We start from the raw sequence: 18,592 nt of genomic DNA, 5'->3' as shown, positions 1-18,592 counted from the left end.
CAGGGGCTGGGTCAGGTTTCTGCCCTCGAGGGGCCAAGCTGACCACGGCATCCACACCCTGGGAGAAGTCAGGCACCCTGAGGGCAGGGGCACAGACCAGGGGTTAGTTGGGTCTCTGCGTGGACCCAACCCCCTTTAGCCCCCGGGGGAGATTGGGGTTGGCGCTATTGGGCCAGCCTCTGGGGTTTGGGGTGGCTCTGGGTGCTACACACAACCGTCTTCAGCTGACTCTGGGGACCCCAAGCCCAGGCCGTCTCTGGGATGACCCCACAGCTTGCCAACGGCCATGGCATAGTCATTGGTACAATCTTGGCAAGCACTTCCTTGGAAGTTCTCTGTCAGAATAAGTGTGTGGACCCCCGTCCCCAACTCAACACGGTCCCTTACCTCAGGCGGCCTTGGTACCTTTGAACCTGCCCGGGGCCCCCTGACCCCTGGGAGGAGCCTGCCGGAACACTGACCTTGTGGCAGACATGGATGTGGGCGCAGGCCCCAAGGTTCCCATCGGTGTTGGACCTGCCAGCAGTCCAGCCCGACTCACCCTGCCCCCCGCCTGCTGCGGAGGACCCACCACCCAGAGCCGGCCCCGGGGGCCCCTCCGAGGCAGCAGCAGGATGCCCAGAGGAGCTGGTCGATGCATCCTGCCCCTTCCCCGCCCCGAGGGACCCCAGCCCCCAGCCTCCCACTCTAGTGCAACCACATAGGGCTCGAGGCATGGCCCCCTAAACACATCTGCTCTGGAGGGAAGAGCAAACCCCAGCCGCCAGGCAGCAGCTCAGGGCGTCAGGGCAGAGGCCCGCTCTGCAGCTGCCCCGGTGGCTCTGGATGTGTTCGCCTCCCTGAGGGTTTAAGACCAGCCATTTCACTTACTGGATCCGGGGCTTCCGCCTGCAGGAGCCGGGCGGCCCTGGGGTGTCTGTGCCTCTGGGCACCTCAGCCCAAGAGGCCGTGAATTTGTGTTCGAGACCAGCGGCCCGAGAGCTTAGCGCACCCCCTCCCCACATGCGCCACGTGGGTGGAGTGGCCGAGCGACTCCAGACGTCAACTGCACCCTGAGCCCCCTCCTCAGAAGTGCCGGGGTCCCGGAGACCAGGCCACCGCGGGTCTGGAATCCGAGGCTTCTCACTGGGGCGGCTGCAGCGGCAATTCCTAGGGTCCCTGCACAACCCTCCCCCTGGCCCTGGCTGCTGGCTTTCCCGGGGGGCCAGCGGTGCCCGCGTTACCTGTTTGGCAGGGAAGTTCCGGGCACACGATCTGGGGGTCTAGGAGAGAGGAAAAGAGGTGGGGGTCCCGGTGGCTCCCTCGGAGGCCTGCGGAGACCTGGCCCCTCCCCGGCCACACGCCCCTCCCCTCCTCTCCTCCGGACTCACCCGGGCACAGCACGTCCTCCATGTCGTCGATGAACTTCTCGGCCACCAGGTCGGAGAAAAGCGTCATGTTGCGCACCTGCTGCGGCTTGTCGCAGGCGATGGAGTATAGGTTCTCGCTCTCGTGCTTCTCGTGGAACATGTCCCCGATGCCGATGGCCGTCACCGTCACGTCGTGGTTGCACAGCGCCCGCAGGTTGAGGTCGTCGTCGCGGGGGTCGTGGCGGCCATCTGTGATGACCACCGCGAACACGCGGGTCTTCTGGCGCCGGCTCTCCTTGATGAGCTGGTTGTAGGCGAACTTGAGGGCTGAGGGCGTCCAGGTGCCGCCCGCGATCCACTCAAGGTTCTTGACGGCCTCCTTGAAACTGGACAGTGAGTCGATGCGCTCGTCGTCCAGCTGGATGGCCTCGAAGGTGCCTTCGTGGCTGTACTGCACGACGCCCACGCGGGTCCCTGCGGGCGGGCGCGGGCGTGACGGCGGCCCTCGGCAGAGTTAGGACCCCTCCGAGACCACTCCCGTGGATTTCTACCCGGACCTCAGGCGTCCTGCGGCCCCTCTGCTTGAGAATGCGGCCTGGTGCCCCCTGCCCCGCCGGACCGCCCCCCCAACTGCGGTGCCGCTGACCCGTCTCCGACTTGGGGTCCTTGGCGATGGCCCCCAGCCTGTTGACCACGTTGATGACGAAGTTCTTCTCCAGGGTGAAGTTGGTGTAGCCAATGCTCTCGGAGCTGTCGATGACGAACACCACGTCCAGAGCGCCACAGCGCTTCTCACAGTCTGCGGGGGGGCGGGGTGAGCGGGGGCGTGGCTAGAGGAGGGCGCGGCGAGCAGGCAGGGAGGGGTGAGCGTTCGGGGCGGGGTGAGCGGGGGGCGTGACGAGCGGAGGGCGTGGCGAGCAGGCGGGGAGGGGCGGGCGGGTGACAACGCTGACCCCCGGCCCAGGGAGACAGCCTGAGACCCCAGGGGCGTGCAGCCAGGTGCACCGTGGGAAACACTGAACGTGAGCGGGAGGGGAGGACTCGGACAGATGACCCTGACCCCGGGACAAGAGCCCCCAAGGACACAAGTGTCCCAGTCCAGCCGCGTGGGGGCCGCGACTCACCACAGCACCCGCACGTCTCCCTCACGTAGGTCATGACGTCGCACTCCTGTGACACAGCGGGGTCAGCCCCCAGCCCAGAGCGCAAACCCTGGGGAGGGGCTGGAAGCGCTTCTGCAGGAAGCCTGTGGTCCCTGCCCACCCCCTGCTCTGACCTCACCCCTGCTGACCTGCCCTTCAGATTTTTAGGAGGGAGAAGGACCCTGAGTCCCACCCCGACTGAAACCTACCGTGAGGCCGGGGTCTCCTGGGGGGCCAGGCTCTCCCTGGAAGGAGGAAGGATATCAGTGAGAGGTGACACCTGTCATGGCCGAGGCTGGGAGGGCTGGACTTATTCTCACGTGGCCACTCCAGGACCCCTGCATGGTTCGGGGTGCCCGTTGGCCTGGATGGCCCAGGGACCGTGGCCCGAGGGCCAAAGGGATGGGCGACTGACCTACCTCGGGTCCTGGCGCTCCTCTCTGCCCCCGCGGGCCTGGCTCACCAGGGGGACCAGGATCTGCCTGAGAAGGAAAAGGGCAGGTGGGCTCCAGCAGTACCTTGGGTGGTCCCCCCACGCGGCCCTGCCCCGGGCAACCGTCAACAGGGCGCAGAGGTACTCACAGGCTCGCCCTTCTGGCCTTTCCTCCCGGGTTTCCCTTTGGACCCAAAGTCACCTCTGCCCCCCTGTGACACAGGACACCCGTGTTAACAACGCAGAGAGCTCGGCAGCTGGCACTGCTCCCCTGCCGTCCCCCAGCCCTCCAGGGATCTGCCCAAGAGGGACACGCCTTTTCAGGAGGAACCTGTACTCAGCGGTGCGGGGCTGTCAGATGCAGCCCCACAGGGCGGCATTTCAGGGCGCGGCCCGCTCCCACCAGCAGAGCTCAGCACGGAGGCCCGCTGCACAGACCACCCCGCGGTACGTACCTCGGGGCCGCGGGGGCCAGGCTCGCCCTTCTCTCCCTGGGAAGCAAACACAGGGGTCACTCAGCACTGGGCTGAGGGGTGATGGCCATGCAGCCCCCTCCCTTCCCTGACGGGTGGGCTTGGGCATCGAAATCTGTACAGAGCCACAGAGGCTATGGGAGAACATTTGATTCCCAGGGGACCTGGCTCTGCTCTTGATGGTCACCCCCTGCCCCCAACCCCAGCCTCACCCTGGGCCCGGCGGGGGGCCCTGGCAGGAAGTAGCAGGAACCTTCCAGTCAATGGAAGGCCCTCCCGACAGTGCCCACCCCCTTCCCCAGTCCCTGCCCCCCCCAGGACTTACAGGTGCTCCTCGGGGTCCCGGGTAGCTGAAGCCAGGCCTGCCGGGGTCTCCCTAGGGGACACGGGAGGCCAGTCAGGGCAGGGCCAGTGGAAAAGGTGGAGACTGAGTCAGTCGGCCTGGACTGGGGGTGGGTGGGCAGGGCCCGCCTTGGGAGGACACGCCACCCCTGAGGGTGAGAACACGGGCTGGGATGGGAGGTTGCTGCCCAGGCCCCTGATATCCTCCCTCACCAAGGCATGCTCCCGGCAGCCTTACTCAGGAGCCCTGGCCCAACCTGCCTGCCGGGTGGGGAGGGGGCATACCTTGGGGCCAGGCTGTCCCGAGTCTCCGCGGGGGCCAGCATCCCCAGGGTCTCCCCGAGATCCCTGAGGGCAGAAAGGAAGCAGGGAGTCGGCACAGACGGGGCTGACCTCATCCAGCTCTGACCCCCAGGCAGCATCGCTGCCCTGCAGGGCTGGCCGTCCTGAGGGTCTCTCCTCTCCGCGTGCTACGTCCCGGCTCCCCCGGCACACCCCCCGCCTGGTAAAGCCTGACCCCTCAGGGCAGGATGGCGGAGTGAGGTGCGTGGGGGCCCTTGGCTCCCTGTCCCGCTGCCCAGGTTTACTGTGCGGACAGTATCCTGCCTGCCCGAGGACAGGAGGACGCAAAGCCATGGGCCCTCCCAGGCATCCTGCTACTGACCTGCTTCCCGGGCTCTCCAACAGTCCCTTGGGGACCTCTGGGTCCAGGTAAACCTCGGTCTCCCTGGAGAGAAAAGAAACAAGGGCACTTCAGAGACGCTGTTGTCACTCACTGTGGACTTCGGCAAGGGCAGGGGGCCCTGCTGCCCTCCAAAAGGTCCTTAGCCCTGACCCCAGTGGCCCCAGGCAGGGTCTGCAGGGTGGAGGGCAGGAGAGGGGCAGGGGGCCCTGGCAGTGCCACCCCAGGAGGGTATGTGGCCTTTGTGGCTGCCCACCTGCTGCCCCACTTGCCTTGGCTCCTTTGTTGCCAACCTCTCCAGCCAGGCCCCGGGGCCCCTCAGGGCCAGGGTCCCCCTGTGGGAAGAGAGGCCAGGTTAGTCTGGGGGAGGTGAGGAGAGGGCATCATGAGCTCCCCGGGGATGAGGCCCCAGATGGTGGAGGGTGGTGCTGGAACAGCAGGCCTACCCGCTTGGCCTCATGCAGCAGGGCAGGGGCCACCAGTCCCAGAGGAGGGAGCCCCTCCTTTGAGACCTTCCCCCACATCTCACAGGCAAATGGCTGCCCTTGGATTTCACCACAAAGACAAAGACCTCCTGCGCCAGCTACAGGAGCACATGTGTGCGGGGCGGGGGGGGATGCTGGGGGGTGGAGCAGTGCACAGCCTGCACAGCTGTGCATGGCGTGCGTGGAACCGTTCTTGCCCAGGCCTCTGATCAGGGAGTAACTACTGCTCTCCCAGACCCTGCAGGGAGTGCACCCTGACGGCCAGGCCCCGGGGGTTGCCTTTGTTCTCCTAGGTGGACCGTGGAGGGAGTGTTGGTCATCCCTCGTCACAGGGGCTCCACTGGCACCACGGTGAGACTCCGGTGTAGACACAGACACGGCAGACAGCGCCCGAGACTCCCCCGTGCGGACACTCACCTTCTCGCCCTTGGGGCCATCGCTGCCTGGGCTGCCCTTGATTCCAGGGTCTCCCCTGCGCCCCTGCAGAGAACAGGCACGTGGGAGTGTGGGGTTCCAGGGTGGGAGCCCCACTGGAACCCGACACTCTGTTCTCCCCACAAGGACTCTGGCTGTGGGGTCTGGGGGCCCCTCCAGAGGGCCTCAGCCTAGACCCTGTCCTCTGCTGGGTCGGTTTGGTCCCAGACAAGGATTTAAGAAATGACGGGGGCTGGTGAGCTTGTAAGTCCGGGAGTTCAGGTGACGTGACTGGGACCGAGCTTGGACCAGCTCTTCGCGAAGTCCCTCTGTTCCCTCCGGATCGGGATGCGTCCCCTCTGGGGGTCAGCCCTGGGACTGGGCTCCACCCACCCCGTGGCGAGACCCTCAGGGACGGCTGGGTGCGGTTGCCGTGTGGACCTGCAGAGTGTGTGCTTGGGTCTAGGTTGAGCCCTCGGGGGGTCCTGCCAGCGGGGCAGGTGGGGCCCCGGGGCCACTTAATGGGCACCGCGTCCGGCAGGGGCGTGCCTGGGCCCCGCAAGCCACTCCTCAGCGGCCCTCCGTGGCGGCTGCCGTGCGGGGGCCAGGAGGCTCAGCTGGAGAGGCTGGAGGACGCTGGGCCCAGAGGCCCAGAGCAGCGCGCGCTGAGGCAGCCCTGAGGGAGGGTGCGGCAGGCCGGCCGGGGTGCCCAGGGCCTGTGCGCGGGTGAACTCACAGGCTCGCCTTTGGGGCCTCGGGGCCCAGGCCCACCCTTGGCTCCTTTCAGACCGGGACTTCCTGGGGCTCCGGTGTTGCCTTGGTAGCCCTGTGGGGAAGAGACAGCTCAGCTACGGCCGTGACCTGCCCAGGCGGGCGGACACCTGTGGGCAGGGCCCAGCCCGTGCGGACGCATGCCCGCCGTCTCCGGTGGGGCCGTGTTTCCCTCGCGGTGCGGTGCGCCGTCACCTGGCAGCAGGGACAGACAAGCTGGGGGCGCTCAGGGCCCAGGGCTAGCCTGCCTGCCCACCCCCCGCCATGGGGCACCACGGGAGTGCAGCCGGAGCCCGCCGGGAACACTTGCCTTGCTTCCTTTTGCCCCGTTTTCCCCAGGGGGCCCTCTGCGTCCCGGGCGGCCAGGGTCCCCCTGGAAAGGTTTGGAGAAATCAGCCTCATGCTCTTCAGATGCCAGCAGTGGGGCAGGACCCCGGCGGGGCTGGGGGCATGCGCTTCCCCTCCCGTGTCTGTGGAGCAGGTCCCCGTGTGGGCACCCACGGCCCCCTGCCTGGTTTGCAGGGCCAGGGCCTCTCTGCTGGGCGTCTCGGCCCAGTGCTACGGGCAGGGAGAAGGCCCCCAGGAGGCTGGCGACCCCCTCTGCTCTGGCCGGCCCGCCACCTTGGCCAGGCCGCCTACCTTGGAGCCTTGATCTCCCGGCTCCCCAGGGCTGCCGGCTTCCCCCACGTAACCATCTGGGCCCTGCAAGAAGGGAGAGGCTTGTGCTGGGGCTCTGGCCGGGAGCTGCGCTTGCATCTTCCCTGTGGGGTCAGGGCCAGCTGACCAGGGGCAGGGTGACCAGCACCCCATCGTTGGACTGGCTGCCGGGACCCCCGGCCTGGGTGGGCAGACTGGACAAGCCGCTGGCCCGGGAGCCCCTCGGGACTCTGGAAGCAGCCACCCTCCACCTGACCCGGGAGCCCCTGAGGCCATTCGTCATGTTGTGACCCCAACCCCGGCTGAACCCTGGCGGGGTTCCGGGACAGGCGAGGCAGGGGCTGGAGGGAGGAGCCCAGCTACTGGCTTCCCGCTGCAGCTTGCAGGGCTGGTGGCTGCCCTCCCCACCCCCGCCTGGCGCCCAGCATCTCTCAGGGCCAGGGGCTCGACGCAAAGCCTCGACGCTGTGCTCACCCGATCCCCGGCGTCTCCCTTGCAGCCAGGAGGTCCGATGCGCCCCAACTTGCCCTGAAGGAGAAGAGGGGAGCAGAAGGTGCGTCAGGGCCAGGATTCGGAGGACACAAGCCCCGATGACAGAGGTCAGTGGTGCCGGGTCTATGTGCACCGGGCACCCCACTGTGGACGTGTGCGTCAGTGGCTGTCAGGGTGGCGGTCCAGAGTCTCCGGGGTTGCAGCCGGGAGCATGAGTGCCTGTGGTACCCTCCAGGAGTGTGCATGTGTGCGTGCATGCATGGTGCGTGCTCACCTGTGACATTTGTGTGTGTGCTGTTTGTGTGCACCTGTGCACGTGTGTGAACCACCAGTCAGGCCAGACGTGGGGTCTGCAGGCCAGGCAGGGAGATTCCTGCAAGGCCGGCCCTGCTTTTCAGGAGCAAATGTCCACTTCCGCTCTTGCAAGGTTCCCGTGTGTCCTGTGTCCACTGGGTAGATGCAACCACGGGCCACCCAAGCCACAGGTTGCGCGCAGTGGCCAGAGATGCCCAGAGGCCTGGCCCCTGGAAAGACCTGGGAGTCTCGAGGGCGTGGTTGTCATTTCGCGGGCACCCTTGCTCCGCCCAGGGACGCAGCCCCAGCGCACTCTACCTTCTGTCCATCCGTCCCGTTCTTGCCCGCCAGGCCGGGGGCGCCCTGGAGGAGAGGGAGGAGGGACCCTGTTAGCCCCGATGCTCCTTCCTTCTGAGCAGTGGGGAGGTAGGCGCCCTGCCCCCGCCCGCCTGTCCACTCACCTTCCGCCCTTCGGCTCCAAACTCGCCCTGCACAGGAGGAAATGAGGCTAGTTAGCGCTGCTGACACATCACAGATGCCACTGCATTAGGCCCAAGTCTACCCTTGGACAAAACACGAGGCCAGAGCGGCCCCAGAAGGCTACTACCAGCACGACACCGGGTCCCATGCCCCAGCACGGACCCCCGGCTCGCTGCCGGACACTGCTGCCAGGGTTGGGGCCATGTGAGGTCTGGCCGCCCAGAGTCCACTCTCACCTTCTCTCCTTTGAAACCAGGAACACCCTGAGGTCGGAAGGAAAGAAAAGCAGCGTTACCAGTGTGTGTGTGCTGGGACCCAGCAGGCCTGGGGGAGGAAGGAGGGACGGGGAGGTGGGGGGATGGGGGTGGGGTGGTGGTCGTCAGGCTCGGGTGCAGAGGCGCCACCAGGGACGTCGCTGGAAATGCAGAAGCGCCTCCCTTCCTTGGGGCAGGGGTGGGAGCGGTGGGCCACGCCAGGCACATCCTGACCCCAGCGGCCGGCCCCGCCTGGAGCCAGGGAGCCCTTGGCTTGTCCCCACGTGTCCCGCCCCCTGGGCAGGGTCCGCAGCAACTTGCCTTGGGTCCTGGGAATCCAATGGGGCCTTCGATGCCTGGATCTCCCTGTGGAAGAGCAAAGGGCCGTGGATGTAACCTCAGCCGTGGGGAGCGGGGGTCGCCGGGACGGGGTGTGGAGGGTACTCACCTGTTGCCCCTTCTGTCCAGGCTCTCCGGGCTCACCCATGTTGCCCTTGGCGCCCTGAAAGCAGATGAAAGAAAAAGGAATAAATCAAAGTGGGGAGGCAGCAGATGCATCTGGCCAGCGGCCTGGCAGACGAGCAGACACCCCTCTCCCGAATTTAGAAAGAAGCCACTTGGTAATAACTTTCCCTGTAGCGGTGTTTCAAACGCTCTGTCTCATGTCCTCAGAGGTCTCTTTCCCTCTCCTGCCTTTACACTGTTTGACATGAATCACTGGTGTTTCTGATTCCCTGGCAGTAATTGTGGAAGGATTTCATCTGCTACACCTCTGTTGTTACGAAAATGCAGGGCCAACCTAACCTCTTAAAACCTACGTATGTAACAAATGACAGGCCTGAACGCCCTGTGTGAGTTAGCGCCATATTACCAAGAGCGACGGAGTTCATGTTTCCTTATGTACTTGAACATGCTTGTTTACTTTACAGGAGTCTTTTATGGGCAAATCTTAATTAAAAAGTATTCCTCCTTTTCTCAAAATGCCATATAAAAGGCAGCTGATAAAAACTGAATTTTAGTTCTGCCAGGGTGAGAAGTGGTGAGTCCATCCGAGGTGCAGTGGCCCTAAATCTGGAGTTCAAGACAGGTCGGGGGCTTTCCTAGGAAACAGACCCCTCGGGTCGTCTGGGCATCTTACCTTCTGTCCGCGGTAGCCCTTGGGGCCGGGGGGCCCGGGGATCTCCAGACAGCTCACCTTGTAGCACTGAAACAGGAAGCAAGGGGCAGCGCATGAGGCTAGCACCACAAGTCCCAGGAGGGAGGAAGGGGGTGCAGCCTGTGGCCCACTGGACACTGGGCCACGCTGAGCTGGGGGCTGCATGATGGAACAGACCTGGGAGGTACCCAGGAGGCCCCTGTGCCCACCAGGGGCGGGTTCAGGGGTCCACACCAGTGCTCTAGTCAAGTTTTGGAAATCAAGGCTGCATTAAGCAATGACCAACAGTAGAAAGTATTAAATCGCTGCTGGCCAGTCCCCCCTGTGCTTGCATATTAAATCGCTGTGGTATTGAGCAGCTGCTCCAGGAAAGGGTGCGCTTGTAGTATCCTGGGCTGTGAGCTGGTGCTGGGGAAGCTCAGGCTTCAGGTCCTGTGCTGCAGGTCCCGTGCTGGGCACACAGCTGGCCACCTGCCTTCTCCTGGCCTCCCTCGGGTGGATGGAGCCCGTCAGCCCAGAGGGCAACCCTCAACCTCGACCCTCATCTTTCGGCTGTGTAGACCCTAACGCTGACCTCCTGCGTTTAAACAGCCTGGTTTTGGCCAGGATCCCTTTGTCCAGACTCGAGTCTCAGGCCCCACGTGGAGCTGAGGAGTCTTGCTCCCTGGCCGGGCCCCCCTCATTGTCCTAGACCTCGGGAGCCCCAGGGAGTGGGGCGCGGGTGATCGTCTCTGCTGGGTCAGAGGCCCCAGGCAGCTCCCGGCAGGGCCGGCAGGGATGGAAACGCTCTCACCTCTCCGTAGGCTTCATGTTTCTGCGGAAAAGACCCAGAGAGAAACCCTGGTTAGCAGGGAGCTGGAGACATGGTCAGCTCCGAGTCTGGGCAGGGACGCAGAACACCGGAATAGACAGGACCCTGCCCGGGGCCCACCCTCTTCAGCCACCTCACTCAGAGGGGGTAAACTGAGGCCCGGAGCGGTGGACTGCCCCCTGCCACGCGGGTGAGCGGATCCCAAGGCTCTGGGCCCCACGCTACGTCCCTGCTGCTGGCGGGTGGGCGTGGCCTCCCCGGCCCAGCGACTCACCATGACCTTGATGATGCGGTTGATGGTGTCCTCGTCGATCTCGGTGGAGTCGGGCCGCATGGTGGCGTAGTTGTTCCGGTAGAGCTCGTGCGGCGTGTTGGCGATGTCCCGCAGGCCCTGCTCGTTCAGCTTCAGGTTGGGCGGCACCGCGAAGAGCCGGATGCCCTCCTCGCGGGCCCGCTCCGCCTGCAGCTTGATGCCCCCGCACGGGCTGCCCGTGACGTGGCCGTCGGTGATGATCACCGCGAAGTTGACCACCCCCTTGCCCACGTGCCGCCGGACCTCCTGGGTCATGTTAGCCAGCATGCAGTCGGTGAAGGTGCCGCGGCGGAAGGAGCTGATGCCCTGCAGGCTCTTGGTGAAGGAGGCCCGGTCGCTGCCGGGCGGGCTGAACACCTCCACCAGGTCGGAGAAGTGCAGGCCGCCGTAGCGCCAGCTCAGGGCCACCTGGTCCAGGTAGAGCTCGTCCTGCAGCTGGCTGATGAACTGCAGCACGAACTGCTGCATGTGGTAGAGCAGGCTGTCGGTGGGGGACTGCATGGTGATGCTCTCCGACGTGTCCAGCACGAAGTACACGTGGATCGGGCAGTCGGCCTTCTCTGGGGACGCACACGAGTCACCGCGGCGCCGGGGGCCCTTGCGCGGGCTGGGGCCCGGCTCAGCCCGCCCCGCCTCCCCGCAGCCCGCCCCGCCCCCGCCCCCCGGCCCCGCCCAGGCCTCGCCCGGCCTCGCCGCACCCACCCCGGTGGTACCTGGGCAGCTGTTCCTCTCGGAGGTGCTGGGGCTGATGACCTCCTGCTGCTGAGCGTGGACGGCCCCCAGGAGGCCCCAGAGCAGGAGGGCGGAGCAGGGGCCTGGGAGCATCTTGGCAGCGCGCGTGCGCCCCGACATCCTGCAGCAAGGGAGGGCGGCGCTGCAGACGGTGCCCCGCGCGCACAGCACGGTCCGAGCCCTACTCCCCAGACGGTGGGGGCGGCACACACGCGGCCGGCCAGCAGCTGGGCTCAGGGGGCTCCTATCCCCCTGCCCTGGATGGGCCACAAGCATTGACTGGGAGCAGAGACGGCAAGCTTTGGGCTCCGCTCCGGGTGGGACGCTCGCCACTCCTCCCTGCCCTGCAGACCCTGGGTGCACTGGGAACTGAAAAGCCAGTGACTGGCATCAGTGAGGACAGAGGGGGTCCTGCGGTGGGCAGGGCAGAGGGGTCGCTGGGGGCGACTGGGAGGAGGGGCACCCGGGGAGGGGAGAAAGGCCCAGGCTGGGCCGGGGTGCGCCTTGGTACTGGACGCCATGCTGACTGGGGGGAGGGGACGGCCTGGGGAGTGGAACGTGGGCGCTGACAAGGACAGGCCTGGAGGGCTGGCAGGCAGTGGCCTCCGTGTCCTGCTTTGTTGAGGGACGTGGGACATTTGCACAGGGTGCAGGGGACCCTTCTCCAGAGAGGTCACTGCGCCCTGGCATGTCTCTGCGGGGCCTGAGGTGGTCCTGATGCTGTGGCCTCTGCAGCCGAGCGCACCCTCTGCCGGACAAATGCAGTGAGAGGACCTCGAGGTGCGGCGGGGTGGGCTGGCTGGGCTCTGGGGACACGGTGTGAGGGGAAGGGGAACACTTCGTGGGAAGGCGAGGAAGGGGCTTGTCACCCTGCTGTTCCAGTGGGGACCCTGCAAACTGGTTCACTTGGCGCCCCTGGAACAGAGGGTGAACCTGGTGAAGATGCAGCCCTGCTGGGGACTTGGGCTCTGCTGGCAGCCTGGGCCCCCGCATGGCTGGGTGCGAGAGGAGGCACCTGGAGGGCTCTGGAGGGAAGCAGAGGCGTCAGGGGCGCTTTGGTGCTGTTTTCGTGGTGATGCCCCTCAGCGCTGTGGAAACCTCTCATTTTTGAGAGGAGGTGAATTTGCACTTGGGTTTAAGGTGAGAGGGGTTATTCCTGGCGTAGTTAGGGGTGCACAGGACGTGGTCCTGCCTCCCTCCGCATGGGGTCATGGTTAGCTCAAGAGGCTGTGAGGCTACAGGTAACGGTCATGACCCCGAGGGTGGCGACAGTTGCTGAGATTAAAGCAAGCCCCGTGGGAGTATCAGGAAATCCAGGAGGGCTTCCTGCAGGAGGTGATGGATATGCCCAGACTGAGGGAATGGCCAGAGGAAGGAAGCTCCTGGCCGAGAGGAGTCTGGTTTAGGGAGGTCTGGGGGCAACGCTCAATTGAGGTGAGGACTAAGAAGGTGGGGTGAGGGGCAGGCCAGGGGCTCAGAAGCACCCAGAGGCCAAGAGGGAGTCGGGCTGCACCAGCCAGAGCCAAGGGTCCAGAGCCATCAGCCACTGGCGACGGCCACCGTGGGACCTTAGTCAGAGGGCCAGTCAGGGCTGACCACCGAGATGCGGGCCCGGCTTTGTCCTCCACTACCCCTCACCCCGCTGCTCCATGGAGGAGAGACCGCAGAGAGGGCACCGTAAGGCCCACCATGTCCTGTCTGCTACAGATGAGAGGGGACAGAACGGAGGGGAGGCTTGCCCAGCTTGGCACTGTTCTCCATATGCACACATGTCACACGCCACACACACACATCACACACACATCACACACACAGACATCACACACACACATCACACATCACAGCATACCACACACGTCACATACCACACACGTCACATGCCACACACAGACATCACACATACACAGCACACACAGGCATCACACACACACATCACAAACACCACACACACATCACAGCACACCACACACACAGACATCACACACACACATCACAAACACCACACACACATCACAGCACACCACACACACGTCACACGCCACACACAGACATCACACACACAGCACACCACACATACGTCACATGCCACACACAGACATCACACACACACACACAGTACACACACAGGCATCACACACACATCACAAACACCACACACACCACACACAGACATCACCATACACACACACACACACACACAGCACACACACAGACATCACCACACACACAGACATCACACACAGCACACCACACACACATCACACGCCACACACATCACACACCACACACACACATCACACACACAGCACACCACACACACACATCACATACACCGCACCACACACACACACTGCACCACACACACATCCCATGCCACACACCGACATCACATAGCACACACAGCACACACCACACACAGACATCACCATACACACAGACATCACACACACAGCACACCACACATGTCACACACAGACATCACACACACAGCACACCACACGTCACACACAGACATCACACACACAGACATCACCACACACACAGACATCACACACAGCACACCACACACACGTCACACGCCACACACATCACACACCACACATGCATCACACACCACACACACAGAGCACACACACAACACACCACACACATGTCACACACACACATCACACACACTCACACATCATACACCACACACAAAACACACATAATATATTAAAAGAAGCCCACATAATAAAGTGTACTGGTGGAAAATCGTACTCTCAAATGTAATGAAAAATTCTAAAAATATCTACCCAGGGGAAAAACACAATAGCAACAACAAAATACAGAAAACACCCAAAGGGAAAAATCACTTTGGCCTGTGGCAGGCAGCCTCCAAGGTGGCCCCCAGTTACTCTTGCCCATCCAGAGTCCTCTCACCCCCTGAATGGTCTCTGGCCAGTACGACCAACAGAATAACGTGGAAGTGATGCTGTGTGACTTGCACGACTGGGTCGTAAGAGGCAGGTGCCGTCTGCCTGGGCCCCTCTCCACTTGCTCGCTCTGGGGGAAGCCGGCTGCTGTAGCGTGAAGGTGCTCAAGCAGCCTTTGCAGAAGCTCGTGGGGAGGTGACGAAGCCCACAGCCGACAGTGGTGAGTGAGCGTTCGTGGAGGCAGACCCTCCACCCCAGCCAAGACTCAGATGACCGAGGCTGCGGCCCACCTCCTGACTGCACCTCATGAGGGACCCTGAGCGAGAACCACCCAGCGAAGCCTCTCCTGACTCCTGGCCTGAATACATTACAAGATAGTAAACGTTTACTGTTTTAAATCACTAAGTTTGGGTACTTTATTACACAGCAATAGACCACTAATAGAGGCATAAAACTTTTTCTCCACAACGTTGTCAACAGAAGATGAGACAATAATTCAGAATTTTGACAGGAAAATAAAATGACCCAAGGATGTCTCCCCAGCCAACTTATCTTTCACGTATAAGGATAAACATCTCAGAACACTAAAAAGAGAGCTACCATATGGTCCAGCAATCCCACTCCTGGGCATATATCCAGACAAAACTCTAATTCAAAAAGATACATGCACCCCTATGTTCACAGCAGCACTATTCACAGTAGCCAAGACATGGAAGCAACCTGAATGTCCACTGACAGATGAATGGATAAGGAAGATGTGGTATATTTATACAGTGGAATATTAGCCATAAAAACCCACAAAATAATGCCATTTGAAGCAACATGGATGCAACTAGAGATTATCACACCAAGTGAAGTTAAGTCAGACAGAGAAAGACAAATACCATATGATATCACTTACATACCGAATCTTAAAATATGACACAAATGAACTTATTACGAAACAGAAACAGACTCGCAGACATAGAGAACAGACTAGTGGTTGCCAAGGGGGATGGGGGGTGGGGGAGGGATAGATTGGAAGTTTGGGGTTAGTAGATGCAAACTATTATGTATAGAGTGGATAAACAACACGGTCCTACTGTATAACACAGGGAACTATATTCAATATCCTGGGATAAACCATAATGGAAGAGAATATAAAAAAGAATGTATATATGTGTATAACTGAGTCACTTTGCCATACAGCAGAAATTAGCACATCATAAATCAACTATACTTCCATTAAAAATAAAAAAAGGATAAACATCTCAGATGTAAATGGGTTCACATCTATGCCACCCACACACCATTCCTAAAAATATTCTGCAAGGAATTTCTGCAAACAATCGAGAAATGAATAAAGATAAATGAAAAGCAAAGAAACTTGAGATGTACAGTAAAATATAGAAAATGAAGGGAAAAGAACTGAAGCATAAAATTAAAAGCCAGAAATTTCACATAGATCAGTTGTGACAATAAAGGTATATGGCTTAAATTCTCCTGTAAAGACAAACTTTCCTAAATTGGGTCAAAAAATGAAACCCATTGCAATGAGGTTTATGAGTCACACTTTATGTAGAAAGTCACAGATGGTGTAAAGAAAATGGAGTGGGGAGGGATGGATGCAAACGGAGAGAAAGACGGGGCAGTGTTGTTGAGACACTAGAATTGAAGACAGAGGATGAGGGATGGGGCCCAGGAAAAGATAAAAGCTGGTGCAGTCCAGTTACAAATCTTTATGTACCTAATTTCATAACACACAATATTACTTAAAGCACAATCGGTGACAAATCAAAGAAAAAACTGACAGACTGCAGCCAAGTAGACTTCAACTCATCTTTTTACGTTATGACAGATCATATTAAAAAACAGAGGGTCTGAATGTTATGTTTTATAAAACTTTGATAGTAACAAGCAAGGATTATGTAGTTTCTAAACATAAAGGATTTGGATAATGTGCATAAAACACACCCACATATTACATATATACCTATGTTTTCAAAACCTACAAGTAGGGAACACACACTCTTTTAAAAATTTTACAGAATTCAATCCTAGAGTAAGCCACAAAGAAAGCTTTAATTTATTAAAAAAATGGAAATTTTACAGATAAAATTCTTTGAGCTACAATGCAAAATTTGTCACTAATAAGACATAGGGGAAAAAACCCCAAAACAAAGCACTTGAAATTGAAAAACTCTCGCAAAAACTACATAGGAATTAGTGACAATGACGATGTACACTTAAAAACAAATATGAGAAGGCCAAAGCTATAATCGGGGGAAAATACCTAGCCTCAGATGCTTTATGTTATAAAATAAGAAATTAGTGTAACAAATTAGGCATGTGGTTAAAGAATAGGGACAAAAAATACTTAAAGAGATAAATCTCAGGAAAGCAAGAGAGAGAAAGTGGTAAAAAAACCCAAAAACAATTGGTTGAAAAAAAACCTACAGTAGAATAATAAATACATCTAAGAGCTGGTTCTTCAAAAAGGCCAATAAAATAGAAAAAATTTTAGCAAGTCTAAGCAAGAATAAAAATGATGTAAACACAAATATAGAAATATACAAATTTAAGGAGTAAAATAATAATAGATGAGGAGAGTTTTTATTGTTGTTTGTTTTTAAGAGCATACCAAGTGCAGCTTTGAGCTAGTAATCGTGAAAGACCGTTTTCTGGGAAAGTGGTCTCACCTCTAGAGAGGAGGTGAGGAACTGGCTGGACTCTGACTTGGAAGGAATGGAAACACTGGAAGGAAACACGTTTCCAAAGACTCTGGCCCAAACAGCTTTTGGGTGAGTTCTTTTGCATTTTCAAGAACAAACACTACTCTATTTAACTTATTTCAGAACATAAAAAGATAAGCTTTTCAATTCATTTGTTAACTTGGCAAAACCTAAGACCAAAACTTGATAAAAGATATCCCTAAAAGGAACTCTATAGATAGGTATCACTTTTGAATACAGTTGGAAAAATCCTAACTGATATTAGAAAATAAAATATAGTAGCGTGTTAAGGACAACTAAACCAGTACTAAGATGAAGTTAGTTAAAAATACAATGATGCAACATTAGGAAACATATTAATGTAAGTCACATTAATATAAAAAAGAAAATCATGTATAGGCGTACCTCAGAGATACTGTGGATTTGGTTCCAGACCACCATGATAGAGTAAACATTGCAATAAAGGAAGCTGAAGGAATTGTTTTGGTTTTCCAGTGCATGTAAAAGTTATGTTTACACTATACTGTAGTCTATTGTGTGCAATAGTGTTATGTCTTAAAAAACAATGTACATAACTTAATTAAAAATACCTTATTGCCAGAAAAAATGCTAGCCATTATCTGAGGCTTTAGTGAGTTGTAGTAGTAACATCAAAGACTGCTGATCATAGATCACCATAACAAGATAATAATGAAAAAGTCTGAAATATTGCAAGAATTATCCAAATGTGACAGACATAAAGTGAGCAAACGTGGTTGGAAAAATGGCGCTGATAAACTTGCTCAATGCAGGGTTGCCACAAACCTTCAATTTGTAAAAACCAAAACATCTGCAAGGTGCAATAAAGTGAAGTGCATTAAAACGAGGTATGTGTGTAATTGCTCTAAAAGAGCCCCAAAACATCCATTTGTGGTTAAACAAACAAACAAACAAGTCAAAACCTCATAAGAGACTTAGGAGTTGGATTAACATTATAAAAGTAAAACCTCATAAGAAACTTAGGTGTTGGATTAATATTATAAAGGATATAAATTTCAAATCAACAGCCACTATCAAATTTTACACAAAACCTAAATAGGTGTCCTTATCTTTGTGGGTCACAGACTCCTTTAAGAATCTGGACAGTTTCACCTGACACATATGCACAGATTACTCATATACAGAAACCAAAGTCCTCATTAATTCAGGGGGTCCATCTATGGAACTGACTCTGGATTAAAAACTCCTGCACTTGAAGAATGACCATTAGAGTACAAAAAATAAAAAAGACAAAGAGTGTTGATCTCATTATATTATTCACTGTTGTATTCGAAGCCAATGCAATAAGACAGTAAACAGAAACAAAATGTAAGTCTTGGAAAGGAAGAGATAGGAACTGTCCTTATTAAAGATGGGACTGTCTACCTAGAAAATCCAATAAAATCAATTGAACAAAGTTTAGGGGAGAGAGAAAGGGGTATTCAATGAGGCAATTATAAGAAAAAAATACACAAAAATCTACAGATTTTCTTCTATCAGCAACAACCAATTAGAAAACGTAATGGAAAAATAACTATTTACACTAGCAAGAAAAACAACTTAAATCCAAGGAATAAACTTAATAAGAATCTACGGATGTGCAGGACTTATGAAAAAGTTTCTAAGGAACACAGTGGAGAGACAAACCTTGTTTTTGGATGAGAGACA

At 57.6% G+C, this 18,592-nt stretch overlaps 1 protein-coding gene across 3 annotated transcripts in view; it reads right to left on the bottom strand.

The window, feature by feature from the left end:
• Positions 1-18,592, bottom strand: part of COL6A2 (collagen type VI alpha 2 chain) — a 37,251-nt gene that overhangs the window by 5,022 nt on the left and 13,637 nt on the right. For 2 of the 3 annotated variants that reach the window (XM_049709973.1, XM_049709975.1), the window contains exons 2-27: positions 11,262-11,401; positions 10,510-11,108; positions 10,218-10,238; positions 9,407-9,472; positions 8,717-8,770; positions 8,590-8,634; positions 8,251-8,277; positions 7,996-8,022; positions 7,853-7,897; positions 7,223-7,276; positions 6,731-6,793; positions 6,402-6,464; positions 6,057-6,146; positions 5,324-5,386; positions 4,690-4,756; positions 4,404-4,462; positions 4,025-4,087; positions 3,723-3,773; positions 3,380-3,415; positions 3,074-3,136; positions 2,911-2,973; positions 2,701-2,736; positions 2,474-2,519; positions 1,996-2,148; positions 1,371-1,823; positions 1,224-1,262 (exon numbers count right to left, since the gene is read on the bottom strand). In XM_049709973.1, the coding sequence (XP_049565930.1) occupies positions 1,224-1,262; positions 1,371-1,823; positions 1,996-2,148; positions 2,474-2,519; positions 2,701-2,736; positions 2,911-2,973; positions 3,074-3,136; positions 3,380-3,415; positions 3,723-3,773; positions 4,025-4,087; positions 4,404-4,462; positions 4,690-4,756; positions 5,324-5,386; positions 6,057-6,146; positions 6,402-6,464; positions 6,731-6,793; positions 7,223-7,276; positions 7,853-7,897; positions 7,996-8,022; positions 8,251-8,277; positions 8,590-8,634; positions 8,717-8,770; positions 9,407-9,472; positions 10,218-10,238; positions 10,510-11,108; positions 11,262-11,400 (2,485 nt within the window). In that variant the 5' untranslated portion in view covers position 11,401. The remainder of the gene's footprint in view (positions 1-1,223; positions 1,263-1,370; positions 1,824-1,995; positions 2,149-2,473; positions 2,520-2,700; positions 2,737-2,910; positions 2,974-3,073; positions 3,137-3,379; positions 3,416-3,722; positions 3,774-4,024; positions 4,088-4,403; positions 4,463-4,689; positions 4,757-5,323; positions 5,387-6,056; positions 6,147-6,401; positions 6,465-6,730; positions 6,794-7,222; positions 7,277-7,852; positions 7,898-7,995; positions 8,023-8,250; positions 8,278-8,589; positions 8,635-8,716; positions 8,771-9,406; positions 9,473-10,217; positions 10,239-10,509; positions 11,109-11,261; positions 11,402-18,592) is intronic. The other variant, XM_049709974.1, reaches the window with a different exon arrangement.

Source organism: Orcinus orca, chromosome 5 (assembly GCF_937001465.1).
Source record: "Orcinus orca chromosome 5, mOrcOrc1.1, whole genome shotgun sequence".
Classification (NCBI taxonomy): Eukaryota; Metazoa; Chordata; class Mammalia; order Artiodactyla; family Delphinidae; genus Orcinus; species Orcinus orca.
Note: the sequence above shows the minus strand (reverse complement) of the source record. Positions and strands in the feature narration are given on the sequence as shown.